General features: G+C 36.4%; 1 protein-coding gene across 7 annotated transcripts in view; it reads left to right on the plus strand.

Moving 5' to 3' along the window:
* KLC1 (kinesin light chain 1) overlaps positions 1 to 16,399 on the plus strand; it is a 60,901-nt gene that overhangs the window by 31,990 nt on the left and 12,512 nt on the right. For 4 of the 7 annotated variants that reach the window (XM_042866936.1, XM_042866927.1, XM_042866966.1 and 1 more), the window contains exons 3-13: positions 949 to 1,179; positions 3,057 to 3,135; positions 5,030 to 5,255; positions 6,062 to 6,149; positions 6,752 to 6,853; positions 7,511 to 7,684; positions 7,836 to 7,935; positions 8,805 to 8,854; positions 8,944 to 9,011; positions 10,434 to 10,542; positions 12,785 to 12,946. In XM_042866936.1, coding sequence (XP_042722870.1) covers positions 949 to 1,179; positions 3,057 to 3,135; positions 5,030 to 5,255; positions 6,062 to 6,149; positions 6,752 to 6,853; positions 7,511 to 7,684; positions 7,836 to 7,935; positions 8,805 to 8,854; positions 8,944 to 9,011; positions 10,434 to 10,542; positions 12,785 to 12,946 — 1,389 coding nt within the window. The remainder of the gene's footprint in view (positions 1 to 948; positions 1,180 to 3,056; positions 3,136 to 5,029; positions 5,256 to 6,061; positions 6,150 to 6,751; positions 6,854 to 7,510; positions 7,685 to 7,835; positions 7,936 to 8,804; positions 8,855 to 8,943; positions 9,012 to 10,433; positions 10,543 to 12,784; positions 12,947 to 16,399) is intronic. The other 3 variants (XM_042866955.1, XM_042866975.1, XM_042866984.1) reach the window with 1 other exon arrangement.

Genomic DNA, 16,399 nt, shown 5'->3' on the forward strand with positions numbered 1-16,399 from the left:
ATACAAGCTCACAGCGCTCTTGGGGTTTAAAAGTCTCCAATATTTATTGAATACCTTAACAAATCAAAATTGAATTTTAATGCATTTTGAAGGTTAAGAATTTCGTATGGAATTTGAGCAACTTTCATTTATGCCCTAAAGAAGGGTCTAAGTGCTAACTTCCATAAACTATTGTAGTAAAGGGTGGTATCATCTGCAGAAGGTGAATGAGAAAATGCATGTTAAATTTGAATACATAAACAGCTTGGTGCTGAAGTGTGGAGATTCGAACTGGTGTTTGGGAATTATTCCTCATGTTTTATCTTCCTTTAGAAGGAAAAAGTAGTTTTTGAAGAATTAATATTTGTTTTTGAAACCTGAAATTTTAGTTAAAAGCAGCAGTTATTTCATGTTAAATGCTCAGTTCAAAAACACATTAAAGTAACTTTGCTTCAAAGAAACATGAAATTGAGGAGGTGAAATACTGATAACTTAGATGAGTTTGACACTCCTAAAATAAGGTTTTTATTATCACCCCTGACCCATTCTTTGAAGGTATGCTTTCTATTTGTATTGGTGGTATATTAACATAAACAGTGAAAGCAGAGTGTGCTGTATGTAGAGTTTGGCTTTCACCAGTGTTAAACTCATTTTTCATTTGACGTTGCTTTGCAAAAAAAAAAAAATCCAAGCAGATTGTTTTTATGGCTGCTTTATCATGTTACAGGATAAAAATGATTCAGATATGTAGGATATCTGCACGCTCCAATATCTCATATATATCTACATCTATGTGCTGGTGTAATTGTGTGCACCTTTAGATAGTATAACAGTCACTGAAGTATTATTGTTATTCTGTGTCCAGATCTCACAAATGCAGGTTTTAAGTAATAAAACACTTTAGTGCTGAATACAGGACTGCATTCTGGAGGAGGTATGTCATGTGATATGATACTTTCTGCCTTTTAGGTAATGATGGCCTTGTCAAATCACTTAAATGCAGTGGAATCAGAGAAGCAAAAACTGCGTGCTCAGGTTCGCCGACTGTGTCAGGAAAATCAGTGGCTACGGGATGAACTGGCCAATACACAACAGAAGCTACAGAAAAGTGAGCAATCTGTGGCTCAGCTGGAGGAAGAGAAGAAGCATCTAGAATTCATGAATCAATTAAAAAAATACGATGATGATATTTCACCATCAGTAAGTAGCTGCGTGGGGAAAAACCAGCTCACATTTATGTGTGACAGATGGAAGCTTTTTATTTGTTGCTAACATAAACATGTCATTAAAGTGCTTGCTTTATACTAGTGTCACTTAGTTTAGATTCTTAGGGTAAGAGAGTAAATGTTTTACTGCCTGTAGATATTAAAAAAAAAAAGTGTCATGCTAGCTTAAAAATTATAAACTGAACTTGCCCAAAAATTTCCTTCTATACACTCGGCAGTTATAAATAAGTGAGCAGTGCAAGCTATTTGGATTCTAAGAACAAAGGGGGCTTGAATTATTTTGACTATAGGAAAAATACTTTGTTTGTATCTAATGCAAGCTATGTGTAGTCCCTATCACTTCTATCTTTTGCAAATTTACACTGGTGTAGGATCCCCTTTCTTCACCTTCTGCTGAACATTGTGATCATATGTACATTTTCAGTCATTATTACCTAACCTATTTTGTTAGATATTCTTAGATTCAGAGAGCAAATGGGTACAGTTTTAATTTACAGAAGTGACTTAACCAGTTGAAAGGACTTCTAAGTAATTTACTCTTCATGTTGTCTTTTTATTTCTTCTCCTGGACAGTACTGTAGAAAAGATGTCATTTTGTGTGTTCAGATCTACTTAGTCATATCTTACAGTTATAACCAAATAGCAACATGATGGGTGAAAATGTGTTTTATTCTTGCTTGACTAAATGCTGTTTAACATAGAGTTGACCAGATGCATTCAGAATTTTTCAGAGTTGATTCATGAGTTGGTATTTGTGGTTGAATACTGCCAATGAAGTCTGTTTAATAAACTTTAAAGAGAAGAAAAGGTACAGGAGATGGGAATACTCTGACTTCTATGCCCTAAAGGTTGAACAATAATCTGTAGACGGTCTAAATAACAACACTAATTGAAATCTGATTGGCACGTAGTAACAAAGTAAACAAAGCACCTTTATGATTTCACTAACCGCGCGGACAGTCCCTGTTGTTACCCTTTTATCAATTGCATATATACTCAAAGTAAATTTGGAATCAGCTTGTCTAAAAATGGATATCAGGTGGGAAGGTTATAGTCTCATCAATCTGCCAGTTTTTGCAGAGCACCTGCTTTGCAGCCATTGAGTCTGAGAGCCAGCAGCAGCAGTTACCTTTTCTTCTATAGAAAAAAGTGTCCGACAGAGGGCCAAAAAAAAGGAATATGCAGCTGGGTTTTCTTACTGACTTCAAAATTTCTGAGAACATCAAATCTCTCCATATATATATATATATATATAAATATTTACTGTATATATATATATATATATATATATATATATATATACACACAGTATATATATATATACTGTATATACTATATATATATATATTTACTGTAGGCTTCACATATGTGAAACAAGATGGGAGGATAATCTATTTCTGGTTACTAGTTCAAATTTATTTTCCTTCTGGAGATCAGTCTCCTTATTCTTTTCGCTTGCTTATCTACAACTGCATGTATGACTTCTATGCACAACGGACAAGTGTGTTTTCAGTACTGCTCTTCTGTGGGTACTTTTCTGTAGGCATAACGTTTTGGTAAAAGTAGCAAGTGTGTTTTTAGGAGCTTAATTTGAACTGAAAAAAAAAACGAGATCTAGGAGACCTGATTTCTATTCCTGGATCTCCTGAAGCTGTCCCATATTGTTTTAGGACAGAGGGTGTAAATACACTTGAACATGAGACCTTCATTTAATTTATATGAGAAGCATTATTCTTGGCAATTCCAAGGTTGTGGATGTGGAAAGTTCCTTCAGTGTTGCAGGGTTAAATTAAATTTATGCTTTAGATTTAATTGTATAACAATTTGTTTGGGCTTGGGCTTTTTCTACAGGAGGACAAAGATACAGATTCCACCAAAGAGCCTTTGGATGACTTATTTCCCAATGATGAAGATGACCAAGGACAGGGAAGTAAGTACATTTCTAATTGCAGTTTTACTACATCTCTGTAATACAGAGGCTAAGGATGCTTATCAGAAAAGTGAATCCACATGTATGGTCTTTTGGGGCAGAGTGAAGCAGTGAATACCTCTTGCCCTACTAGAATAATGAAACAGGAAAATCAGTTGTCATAACTGTGGTGTGCAGAACTGGGGCCTAGATTTTCAAAGCTTACTAGCTGTTGCAAAATTCCTGGAACTAACTTCACTACGAAACTGGTCCCACGGTCTTTTTTTTTTTTTTGAGGGCCTCAGAATGGTGAAAATTGTTCAAGGTGACAGGGGCACATTCTCTGAAACACTGAAGTTTTTTGGTCGTCTGCCCAGATGGTAATTCTGTTAATGACCTTTTAAATGATCTGATTTAACATTTTGGGACATGGAGCCTTTCTCATTCAATCTTTTGTCCTTTGCTAAGATTGTTTTCCTTACTTCATTACTCATTCTAGAGGTCTTGTCTTCAAGTCAGAGGGACCAATGAATAGGTATGAAGTTTGAATTAGAGGTTGACAGAAGCCATTGACAGATCAGCCTTACTGAAATTGTTTTTCTTACAGATGTAAAGCTTATATTATACATTATATTGGTAGTGTATACACAGTGTGCTAGTTGTATAATGATTCTTAGTGAATAAATCACAGAAAAAAAAAGTGTCTGAAGGGCACTGCCTTGCTAATCAATTAGCAATTAATCAAAATTCAGAGTTTTGAATTTCCATTTTGAGCACACACAAGGTTACCATGCTATCAAGCATGGAGTATATGAGCAACAGCAATGGGGGGAAGATTTGCAGGGATTATGAAAGTGTTGATCATGGACTTTATCCTGAGCTTATCTGGCCTTACCTAGAGCTTTTGAATTAGGAAAGTTTTGAGTGGCAAAACTGCCTGTATACCTGTGTGGTCCATCTATGTTTTTACTGTTTTGATTTAAACAGTGGGGCTGTTTTGGTAATTTCCTTGATCTCCAGGAAAAAAAAAAAATACTCAAATGTTTCAGTGGCTTGGCAGGCAATGATTGTGGATGTAGGTTTGGAACTGTATGATTCCACTGCCAGAAAAAGGCTCCTGCTTGCTGTGACAGTGTTTCCTTTAATAGAGGGAAGAAAGTCGGTCTCACAGCAGGAACCCTTGTTCTGTGTGTTTATAATTTGATAAAAATGAGTAAGAGATGAAATCTCCTAGGCTAAGAGAAAAGGGATAGTTTGGAGGAGTGGGAGGGGGTTGCAACAACCAACAACCAGTAGCTAAGGAAAACAGATGGCTAAACTTGAAGTTTAGGAAGTAAAATCAAAAAGTTGACACTGGTTTTGACTTGGTGCCTTTTCCCTTATAGCTGCTACTTGTGGCAGCCAAGGTGCTCTAATCTTTTTTGTGCCAACCTTAGGCATTTCTTGGTATGACAAAGGGAAATGAGCCAAAACAGAAGTTTCTGAGAAGTTTAGAGAAAGATAATAATGGAAAAAGGAGGAATAATTTGACCTGTTCTGCCAGTGCTTTGCTTGTCTGCGTTAGTGTTCCTTTCCATAGGGAAATTTTAATATTTCTGATTGTAAAATTGTATTATAGTCTTCAGAACTGTTAATGGTTTGCTGAGGTGAAGTATGACATTTTCTCCATTTGTTTATTAATTAGACCTCCTGAGCTAGTAAAACTGTAAAATAATAATAATGCAGTACCTTTGTTTATGAAGCGTGAACAGAATGTGAAGAATTAAGTGAGGTATGTTTGTTCTAATATTAATGCTTTGTATTGAAGAAATAGAATTCAGCAAGTCTCTTGTGTGTCACTGAGTTTAAAATGTTAAATGTCTTCAAGTTATATCAATCTTTTTAAACAAATTAAAATCCTGTGGGTTTCTTCCAGTCCAACAGCAGCATAGCAGTGCAGCAGCTGCTGCCCAACAAGGTGGCTATGAAATTCCAGCAAGATTAAGGACCCTTCATAATCTTGTTATTCAGTACGCTTCCCAAGGTAGATACGAGGTTGCTGTACCTCTTTGTAAACAAGCTCTTGAAGATCTGGAGAAGACTTCAGGCCATGACCATCCTGACGTTGCCACTATGTTGAACATACTTGCTTTGGTGTACAGGTTTGTATAGTGACATAGATAAATGCCAGCTGAACGAATAGTTGACATTTGGCTGTAGCCTGACAGTGTTCAGGCTAGCATTTTTGCTGTCTTATTATTTTCCATTGCCTATTTTTTAAAACCCTCAAGAGAGTCCATTAAAATGTATGTCTACCCACGCTAAAATTCAAGCGAGTTGCTGCATTTTTGTCTATTCCTTTGTTGCGAGAGCAAAGCATTTTTGAAAACCAGCCCCTTCCTTATTTGGTATGGTGAAGAAGCATGCGTTGGTTATCCACTTTCAGGTAATCACAGAATCACCTGGGTTGGAAGGGACCTCAAGGATCACGTAGTTCCAACCCCCCTGCCTAGCAGGGCCACCAAACATACACATTCAGATCAGGTTGCCCAGGACCCCGTCCAGCCTGGCCTTGAACACGTCCAAGGACGGGGCATCCACAACCTCCCTGGGCAGCCCGTTCCAGGGCCTAACCACTCTCCTAGTAAAGAACTTCCCCCTAACATCCAAACTAAATCTTCCCTCCTTCAACTTGGATCCATTTCCCCTAGTCCTGCTATTGTCAGCCCTTTTGAAGAGTTTACTCCCCTCCTGGGTAATCTTGAGACATAAATTGGACAGCACAGTCAAAATTGAACCTGCTAGCTACTTTAGTTATGAGCTTCATGCTTTTGTCTTGCAGTTCCTAAATGTATTCTTAATTAATCTGCTGTTATGGTAACATCTTTAGTCCAGTACTGAAGCCAGCTTCATTATTATGACATCTCTTCTCAATCCTCAGTATTAATGATCACTTCTTAAATTTCAGAGACCAGAACAAATACAAAGATGCAGCGAATCTCCTGAATGATGCCTTGGCTATCCGTGAGAAGACTTTGGGCAAAGATCATCCAGCGGTTTGTATACAAGCAATACTATATTTTTAGCTTTGTTTTTTGATGAATTTTTTTTTTTTTTCAACTCATTCTAATATTAAACTCAACAGGAAAGTTTTTAAGACCTGGCTTATGTCTATACAGCACAGGTAGGAGGCTACATTGTAAAATTCTTTGTTTTCTTTTGAATACAAGCATTATATTTGATGCTGTTTCACCACAAATGACCTGCACTTACTTGATTTTTGAATCAGATTGCATGGATCTTCTCTGGGAAATGAATTCATAAAGAAAATTGTTAATTTGCTTACTCGAATCACTGTTGATTGAGTGAACTCAGATTGAAGGTGTACTTCTGATTTGTTTTGCTGCTGCTTTTAAATGAGGCATAAATCGAACTTCTGTACCCAGTGTTAAAAATCAGTGGGGTGTCTCTCATCATGCCACTTGTTTGGAAGCGAGGCAGGCCTGAGCATATATAACTTTGGGGGTAACTTTGTGAATGACATTTGGGAATCTCTTCGTTTGCAAAATTCAAGAGGAAAATTTGAAAACAAGTACGTTAATTTAATAGTTATTTGGATCAGCAAATTGACGTAATTAATACTTCTCTCTGTTGGCAGGTGGCAGCAACTCTAAATAATCTTGCAGTTCTCTATGGTAAACGGGGAAAGTACAAAGAAGCTGAACCTCTGTGTAAGCGAGCTCTGGAAATCAGAGAAAAGGTACAATTGCAAAAACAAAAACAAAAACAAAAAAAAACCCAAAAAACTAGCAACCCAACAAAACAATGCAAACAGAACACCTTTGAATAGACTTTTTTGGGGGCAGGATTAAACATCCTTACATTTGTTCTGTGTTTTGATTGGACAGATCTGCCAGGCCAATCACAGTAGTTAGCAACGTCTGAAATATAAAACCATGTTAAATTCTTACAGAACTGTTGCAGCACACTGGGTGTATTCCAAGTTCTGTATTTTGTAATAAACCTTCTCTACCTTTTTTTCCCCCTTTCGTTTGTTGAGAGATCTTTGATTTGGCAAGAGCACTGGAATTAAACAGGGAACTTAAACTTTTTGAACTGATTATTCTAGGACTATGGGGATATTTATCATGGTCCATGTGACTGAATGTCTGCATCTTCAGGATTATTTGTATAGTATGCTGCTTTTAATGTAACTGTGTGGTTTAAAATATGCCTGTTACAAGTTTCTCTACAGCCTTCTGGATTTGTAATATCATTGAGTAATTATCATATCCTTCTCTTTCATCATCTTCATGTTGAAATTTCTGACAAATCAATACCAGTGGGCTATTTATACACTTTTAAACCCTGGTATGATTACTGGAAAATAATTTAATATGAGATATTTCTTTTCCAGGTCCTGGGGAAAGATCACCCCGATGTTGCCAAACAGTTAAATAACTTGGCTCTACTATGCCAGAACCAGGGTAAATATGAGGAGGTAGAATATTACTATCAGAGAGCGCTGGAAATTTACCAAACTAAGCTGGGACCAGATGATCCAAATGTTGCAAAAACAAAAAATAACCTGGTAAGGCTCTTATAAGTAAATCTAAAGTGAGATTTTCTCGTGAATTGAATGTATTCAGTGCGTTATTCAGAATGTATTGTATTTGCTGTACTACTTCTCAAACTAAATTTAAAAAAGTGCTGTTGTCTTTTTGGGGGTGTTTTCTTTCTAGGCATCCTGCTACCTAAAACAGGGCAAATTTAAGCAAGCGGAAACTTTGTACAAAGAGATTCTTACTCGTGCTCATGAACGGGAATTTGGCTCTGTAGATGGTAAGAAACTTCGTCCTTAGACTTCAAAGTATGTTTAATTTTTGTGGTAGTTGGGGAAGAAAATCTGTTGGAGGTTGATCTTATCCTAATTAGAATTGTCTGCTTGAAGCAGATTTGAGAATTGAGATAGCAGATGCATTAAAGTATTGTAAAATTCAGCATAAAAAGGTGTTCAGTGGATACAGCAGTAACATTTAATTCAAAATGAAATTTTCTTCAGTAAGGGAGCCTTGGTTAGGTTTATATCCTTTGCAGCATATTTCTGGCATGATTTATTTTATGTACATCAGAAACTGATTTTGGCATTTTTATAGATGCTGAAAATGTCACTTTCCAGTCATTGGAACAAATTTCTAAGGACACTGAATATATTGATGAGTCATTCTCTAACATACAAAGAATTAGAAAATATCCTTAAATTTACACTGTAAATTTACACAGTAAATTTAAGAATATTTACTCTGTAAATTTAAGGATATTTTACACTGTACAAGTTACATTGTACACTGAAGTTAAATCCATTTCATCAACTGTAAATCACAGTTTTTATTGCATTCTGTGACAGTAGCATATGCACCACTTAGTAGATGTCAAAATAATCATTATGGTAAAAGAAACAAATGCATGTTTGCTAGCACATAATGAGGTACATGATAGATGGATGGCAGTATGTATCGACTTCAGAGCTTCTTAGAAGTAACTTCCCAAGTTCAGATCAGAAAAAAAGAACTGTAAAACAATTAAAAAACGTTACATTCATCTGGTGCTTCTTTCTGTGGTTCTTAGCCTTATTTCAGAAGGGTTAAAATATTGCAGTGAATGCTTTGTGGCTTTGTACTTCTATAAAATATTTTCTTCTGTTTCATTAGATGAAAATAAGCCTATTTGGATGCATGCAGAAGAGAGAGAAGAGTGCAAAGTAAGGCCACTGTCATAAATCTTTTTTGGAGCTTTTATTATTTTAGTTACAAATGAGTTATTTTTCTATAATGCTACTTTGCTTTTTAGGGAAAGCAAAAAGATGGCACATCTTTTGGAGAATATGGTGGCTGGTACAAAGCTTGCAAAGTTGATAGGTGAGTATTTCCTTTATTGGATAGATCACATGGCAATAGACAGTATCTAGAAATGTCAGACTAAAGCATGTTTTGAAATGAAAACAAATGAGCAACTTGCTTACAGCAACAAGAAGTACAGTATTAGATACTCAGGCTGAAGGCTGGCTTTCAGGAGTGCAGATGGCAGCAGTTTGCAATCCTGAGGCTTTTAATGTAGGCTGATGAGATCTAGTGCAGGTCACCTTTCTTTTTATACTTTCAGTTGGCTCGCGTGCTCTCCCAGCCCCAGCAAAACCCGTAGAGAAGGTCAGGAGTGAAAAAGACTGTAAATACCTGGGCCTTGAGTTTCTGTCTGGCATAAGAGAGCAAAGCTAAAACTGCTACGCTTATATGTTATTTCACAGGATCACACAGAATTGTAGGGGTTGGAAGGGACTTCCAGAGATCATCGATTCCAACCCCCGAATTCGAGTTTTTAAAGCCTGAAGAATGTTAATCTGTGTGAATGAGAGCATGCATCTTATCTTGGAAGAAGAGAAACAGGAATTTCAGCTTGCATCATACTTGCTTTTCATGCATGCTTTGTTTTAATTTCATTCTAAGGCATGAGGAATTTTTTACTCTTATTGGAGCAAACTTTCAAGCAACAGTACTATGACTGAGCTAATTCTCTTTGCATCATTGAATCAAAAATGTCTCAGGAGTCAGATTTGCTAGTGGAATGTGTGGAGTTTTTTTCCTTTCTTCCATTGTTCAAGTTCAGCACAGAAGCTGAAAGTAGTTATTAAATAAAAACTGGTGGGATTGTTAATTTAGAGTTGAACTAGGTGATCTCCCTTCCAACTGTACTGTGGTTCTGTTTTGTGACTAATGTGTGCTACAGTGACAGTCAGTGTGCATGAGTAAGCGCATCATCTGGATGCTTCAGAATTACAGTTGGACACATTAGAACTGAGCTAAATTTTTGCCTCTTGAGATGCATCTAAGAAACGTTCCAGTTTTCTCATGGCTGGATTCAGAGGCTGGTTACTAACATTCAGGTTTGGGGGTGCTGACTAATGATAGCATGAGATGTTAATGCAATTTGAGGGGGCATAACAGTTTTTTCATGTATGCGTAATAAGTTATAGTATATTTCAAGACTTAGTAACTACAAAAAGATTATATTGTATTAATTCATTTTTTATTAGTTTGTGAATTGAGAGGAATCTAATCATAGAAACATAGAATCACAAGGTTGGAAAGGATCATCTGTCCAACCGTCCTCCCACTACCATTGCTACCACAAGCATTAAACCATATCTCGCAGCTCCTCATCCAGATGCCTCTTGAACACTGCCAGGGACAGCGACTCCACCACCTCCCTGGGCAGCCATTCCAGTGCCTCACCACTCTCTGAGAGAAGTGTATATAATGTGTATATATGTATTTTTTTATTAGTCCAACAGTAACAACTACATTGAAGAACCTTGGGGCACTTTACAGACGACAAGGCAAATTTGAAGCTGCTGAAACGTTAGAGGAGGCAGCAATGAGATCTCGTAAACAGGCAAGTATATGTTACCTCTGCATTATGGCCATGCAGATTTTCAACTTTGGTGCCTATTCTCTATTCAGAACATATAAACATTTAGCTGTTTGCTGTCTGTCGCCTGGTATCCTCCTTGAATTTCAGCTGCTTGACTCTAACTTTGAGAATGCTGTTACAAATTTATCAGTTGCTGTTTCTGTTAGTTTTGCATGCTGATGGGATGAATATAGAGATTGAGGGATGCTGCTGCATTTCTTTCAATGCTCTCTGCTCTCTAATCTGTTGTTAAACTAACTTTTTTTCCCACAATCTTTTGGGAGAGTGTGTTTTGTTTGTTTTTTTTTCCCTTTCTTTCTGAGGGATGTTGCACAATGTCTGTTACAGAAGTACGTAAGACTGGACAAGCAAAGAAGGCTTGTTGGTCAGTGTTGAAATGGAAAACCAAAAATAAGAAAATCTTAACAAATAAAAAAGTAACTTGTATAGTTCCATTTTAATTTTGTTTTTGTGGAATAGTAAGTAAGACTTGTATTTTTCAGAAGTGTTTTTTTTTATGCTGCCATCTAAAATTCTAAACTCAAATTCTTAGTTCAAGTAAATTAACTTAGATAACGTACTACACCTTATTTGATAATTTATCTTTTATTCAATTGCTTATACACATTTGTGGTTGCATTTTGAATAATATTCTTCAGTGTTTGGTGTATTGCACAAGCTGAATTCTGGAGAAGTGAAATAAAACTCATGCTCTTCCAGTGAGTTTAGCAATAGATCTTTGATACAAGGTGAGATAGGTTTGCTCTTCAACAAAACTAGCTGATGGAAGATTAGCAAGTGCTTGCCTGGTAAGTGCAATGAAACTGATAAGAGGAATGTATGAACAAACGTGGGAGAAAAGTTCTTCAGAGGAAATTCAAAGGTGAAGGGAAATAATAGAGAATTATCCTTAGTAAAAAAAAAAGTTTGCTATATATATTTCATGGTTCATTTTTGGTGTCTTTGTCATTGAAATGTTTTGAAAATAAATGTGCGTTGTATCTTATTACCAATCAAAGCAAATTCATTGTTACTGTTGTCATGCTGTGTGATGTTTTAATGTTAATGGATGCAAAGGCAATTTGGAATAATATAATAGTAGTAAGACTGGAAAAGCAATTTGCTTGTATATAATTGTTAAGCTTCAATTTTTTTTTTATTTTTATTTATTTATTTATTTATTTATTTATTTTGTGGTGAGACCTAGAATTGATTATTTGGGAATTAAGGGTAGACTTCTCTGAGAGAAAAATTCTCCTCTTTTAGTGTCTCTGTTAAATCAGCCCACTTCTGGCTTGTCCAAACCTTTGGAAAAACTGTTCCTGGTCTTAATTTTCCATTTGAGCCTGCTGCTATTTCTTTCCTAAGCTTTTTCAGGTTTTCATTGGTGTATAATGTACTGTCTACAGTGTTATACTCTAAAATATCTCATTATACACAGCACCAGATTTGGACAAGTAGGAAACACAGCTATCATCCTATTAGCATTTAACACTGCTTTTTTTATTTTAGGTCTGTTAAAGGACAGACAGGGTTAATGCATTTCTCCTTCTGAGCTAAAACCAAAGAGATACTTTTTCTCCCATGTGTGGAAATGAATCAGTTCTTCATGGTTTTGTTCTCCCTCATGCATGTTCAATTTGCAGTAACAGTGTAAAAAATAGAATGGATGGGATTTCTGTATGGTTTCAGTGTTCTCACACTGTGCTGGACTTCGTGCCCTAGAAGATGCCCTACTTCATTTGTTGCTAATGCTGCAAAGTGAGAGGTGTAGAATATTTCTTATGTGAAGTGTAACACGTCAGTGTTACAAATAAAACAGTGTTATAGGGATTAGCTGTTCAGACCCCTGCGATGTTCTTTCCAGAGGAAGATGAACGCTACAACATTTGGTAGGAGGAAGACTGAGAAATGTATTGACTGTTGATGATCTGTAAATTCTTAAATATCAATCTGGTGGCCAAAATGTTTCAGGTAAGTGACATTAACACCAGGAGGCTTTGACAAAGATGGAAAGGAGGAGAAGAATGCCAAGTTGCTGAATGCCCAGCCCAGTAGTGTAGCTGTCCGCTCTGTGCTGGTTTGATGCCTGCAGTAAGGGACAGTTAATCTTGATTGTCCTTTGAAAGCAAAAAGATGATGAATTTGTTTCTGTAATTATTGTGCAAGTTGTAGGTGGCTACACTATATCATTAAAACTTATTCTGTTTTATCTAATTGTCAGGGTCTTGACAACGTTCATAAACAGAGAGTTGCTGAAGTGCTCAATGACCCTGAGAGCACAGAAAAAAGGCGAAGCAGAGAAAGTCTCAATGTTGATGTGGTAAAGTACGAGAGTGGTCCTGATGGAGGCGAGGAAGTGAGTATGAGCGTAGAATGGAATGGGGTAAGTACAGTACACAGTTGAAGAAAATAGCCTAGATAAATGACTGCCATAACAAATACAGCTATCCGTTCACCAGCCAATTGAGTTGTCATTGGTTCATGGTTAATTGACTTTATTTTGGTAATTATCCAGAATTGACTAAGAAATAAATAACACCTCGTTTTTCATAAGATAAAGTAAAAAAAGTTTTGAAATTGTAAAGTATCCGTTCCATTGTGGTCTTGAATGCTGAAATTTCTTCAAGAATCCCAAGCAGTTGTATTTAACACTGAGATGTTTTAATGCTGATTGAGTGTCCTGGTTATGGTCTGGTTTTTAATTACTTTTCAGTGGTTTCTTTTCACTGGTAGAACTTTCTGGCAATTAACTTTTGCTTTTATTTTTGTCTTGTTTATGTTGTGTTTTCCTCTATTTTATATGTTTATTTGAAAGTACTGCATTTGTTGGAATCAGAAAACATTTGCTATGGAGATGTATTAAGTATTAGAGGCCTTAAAGTAAATTGATTAGCCTAATATTAAAATAATACCAATCTCCACTTTACACAACTTGTTAGAAGAGATAGCCTAACTGTACAAGCTGTTGCACAATCTGCCTTAATATACAGTGCCATCACAAAAGCCTGACATTAATTTCACATTTCTTAACCAAAATATTAATATTGCATTCCAATACTAAAATTTGATTGGAGTCGGAGTTTGTATTGTATTTGTTTCACTTGTATTGGCCTCACTGTGCAACACACAGTGTCGCAAAGTAAAGCTGCGTGTATGATACATTCTTATGTGCATATTTTTACCATTCTGTTGTTTTCTTCTAAGCCAGTGCAACCTTCCAGTTAATAGATCTGATTTATGAACTTGTTTGTTTCTGTCACCAGACTCCTGTGCTTTATCCCACTGTTAGCAATAGGATATCATTAAATAGTTATCTATTGCAGTGATAACTAACTCCCTACTTTAGCTCTGCTGAAAATACTCTGCTGATTTATAAAGGTGATGTGCTTGTGTGCTTTTGCTTTGTGAGAGGGGAAGTAGCCTACTTTGCAGTACTGAGTCTTATCAGGTTTCATTTCTCTTACAGTAGCAATCTTTGTTTAAAGCCACACGTTAAAAACCTTACAGTTCCAAAGAAACCTTGATGAAACATTCTGGTTTAGTTTCTAAGGAGAACGTACTTTCTGTCTTCTGATTTCTATCTCATTCTTGTTTTCTTGGCATTGGTGTTCTCAGTGCCAAGACAGTCAATCAGCATCTTTTGTGAATAATACTGCATCATTAATAAACTCAAAGTAAGATTGGATAACTCTTTTTTTTCTTTTAACTCTAATTTTGCCCATTCATTGCTAGAACTGTGTACTGTACTCCTCCCTTAATTTCTGCTGTACTTTGCATGACTATAAGATCTAAATGGACAAAACTTTTTTCTGTTATTGACATTAATTAAACAAGCATGCAGGTTTTGGATCGAATGCACCTTCTGGTAAAGCAGCAGACAGTATTTCTAGGTCAATATTTGAATGAAACTCAGTGACAAAATCTTGTATCTGAAAAATTAAATTTTGACCTCTCAAGGCAAAACTTCTCATTTTTTAGCGTGTTGAAGTGGCATTGCTTTATTGTGATCTTCATTTTTTTACAGTTTTTTTCTCTTAAGAAATCTTATATTACGTGTTTTACATAAAGTGGGCAACTCTCTCTCCCTCTACCCTGCTAGCGTTTCTACCTCAGTGCTGTTCTTCCCTGTACATATATGGTGTAGCTTTATTTACCCTCGTGTGTCTCCTCCAGACAAAATATTCTGTTTCACAAGGTATAATTTTATAATATTTTTATCAGGCAGATGAGAGCTTAAAATAAGGCCTGTCTTTTCCATTTAAATTCTTCTGAGGTGCTCAAGCTGACTCATGCTCTTGGCTGTCAGAAAGAATAGATGGAGTCTGTAGAGCATCGAACTTCAATAAAAATTTTCTGTTGGGGGAGCATATTGTATTTAAGTGAGTTCCAGTGTAATGTAGTTCCTAGTAAGCACTGTATGCTTTGCTGTAATGTAACAAATTCATACAGAAAGAACTGAAATGTCTGTTTATATAAATCTGCTATGAATAGCTAAAGCAAACGTGCCAAGTAAGGTTGTGCAGAGCATGTTTACATGTTACTTACGAAGTCCAAGTGAACAGAAGATACTTAAAAATTCAGTTAATTACTTTGTCTTAAATTAGAAAGTAGAATTCTGGAGAGTTCCCCTTAGGATCATTTTAGATCTGCTTTTCTACCTCACAGTTCTTACCGCTGAGTATATTTGCATCTTCTTTTGTCCCTGTCGCTTTCTTAAGAAGAAAATAACATCATGCCCTCTTGCATGACTTTAAAGAAAAAGCAAGTGAGTACATGTGGCTGCAGTGTTTGTCAGCTGATTTGGCAGCCAGTTGGAGGACAACTCAAAGTCTTCATGGTATGAAAGAGATTAAAGTCATGTTTTCAGGGGGGGAAATATCTTTTATTAATCTAACCTATAAGCTTCAAAGACAGGCTTTTGAGAATGCAAGTCTGCTTCAAGGTGTGAAATAAAAGCAGTAAATTTTGCTACCAGGTATTAGCTGAAAGCAATGGTGGCAAAAATTTTATTGCCAATTTTTGCTACAGAAATTGATATCTCTGTTGATTTTTGTTGGTTTTGCTTACGCTAGATTTAGGAATTTTCTAGCCTAAACTCCTGATTTGAAGGTGTTTTGTTAGTCCTACGGAAAATGTTTAACTTCACAGCTTGATGTTTTTATTTCAGATTTGAAGATTTTTGAACCCAAAAGCTTGCTTCTTCTGAATGCGTGAGTTAGTGTATAACCAAGATGTTATAATTGCAATATAATCAAAAGGGTAAGGCAAAAGCAAACAAGGATCGCAAAAGAGAGTAAGTAGAAGAGCTTACCCTTGGGTTGAGCTCACTAGAAGATACCAAAAGAGGAGGATCTCCAGAAGAGATCCTTCCCCTGTGGTAACCAGCTCTTAAATAGGTCCAGGAGGGGTGGAGCCAGGCTCCACCCCTTCCGGCAGCACAGGTGAATTGCCTTCAGCTGTGCTCCTCTGGCTGACTCATGGCTCACCTCAGGTGATTAATCAGAGGTTCAGGCCGTGACTCAGCAGTTCCCATACAGTTAGAATAATAAAAGTTAGGCCCTGTAGCAACCAAATGTGTCTTGCCTTTGTTATCTGGTTCATTACGGCTACTACAAAATCACTAATTGAAGGACATAAGAATAATTACCTCTTCCATTGATCCAATACTTCACCGAAAAAGAAATGCAATTGACTATGAACCACACATACTCTTTGGTTAAATTGGGATCTTCTGATCACTTTGTAGTGAGGTATCTTGCCATTTCCAAGGGTCACTGTAATTACTGTGTTCCAGTTTCCATCTGCGAGACTGAATTGACAGCTCAGGTAGATTCTG

The sequence above is a fragment of the Lagopus leucura genome, unplaced genomic scaffold, assembly GCF_019238085.1.
Source record: "Lagopus leucura isolate 7727_CA_CO unplaced genomic scaffold, USGS_WTPT01 Super-Scaffold_1, whole genome shotgun sequence".
Classification (NCBI taxonomy): Eukaryota; Metazoa; Chordata; class Aves; order Galliformes; family Phasianidae; genus Lagopus; species Lagopus leucura.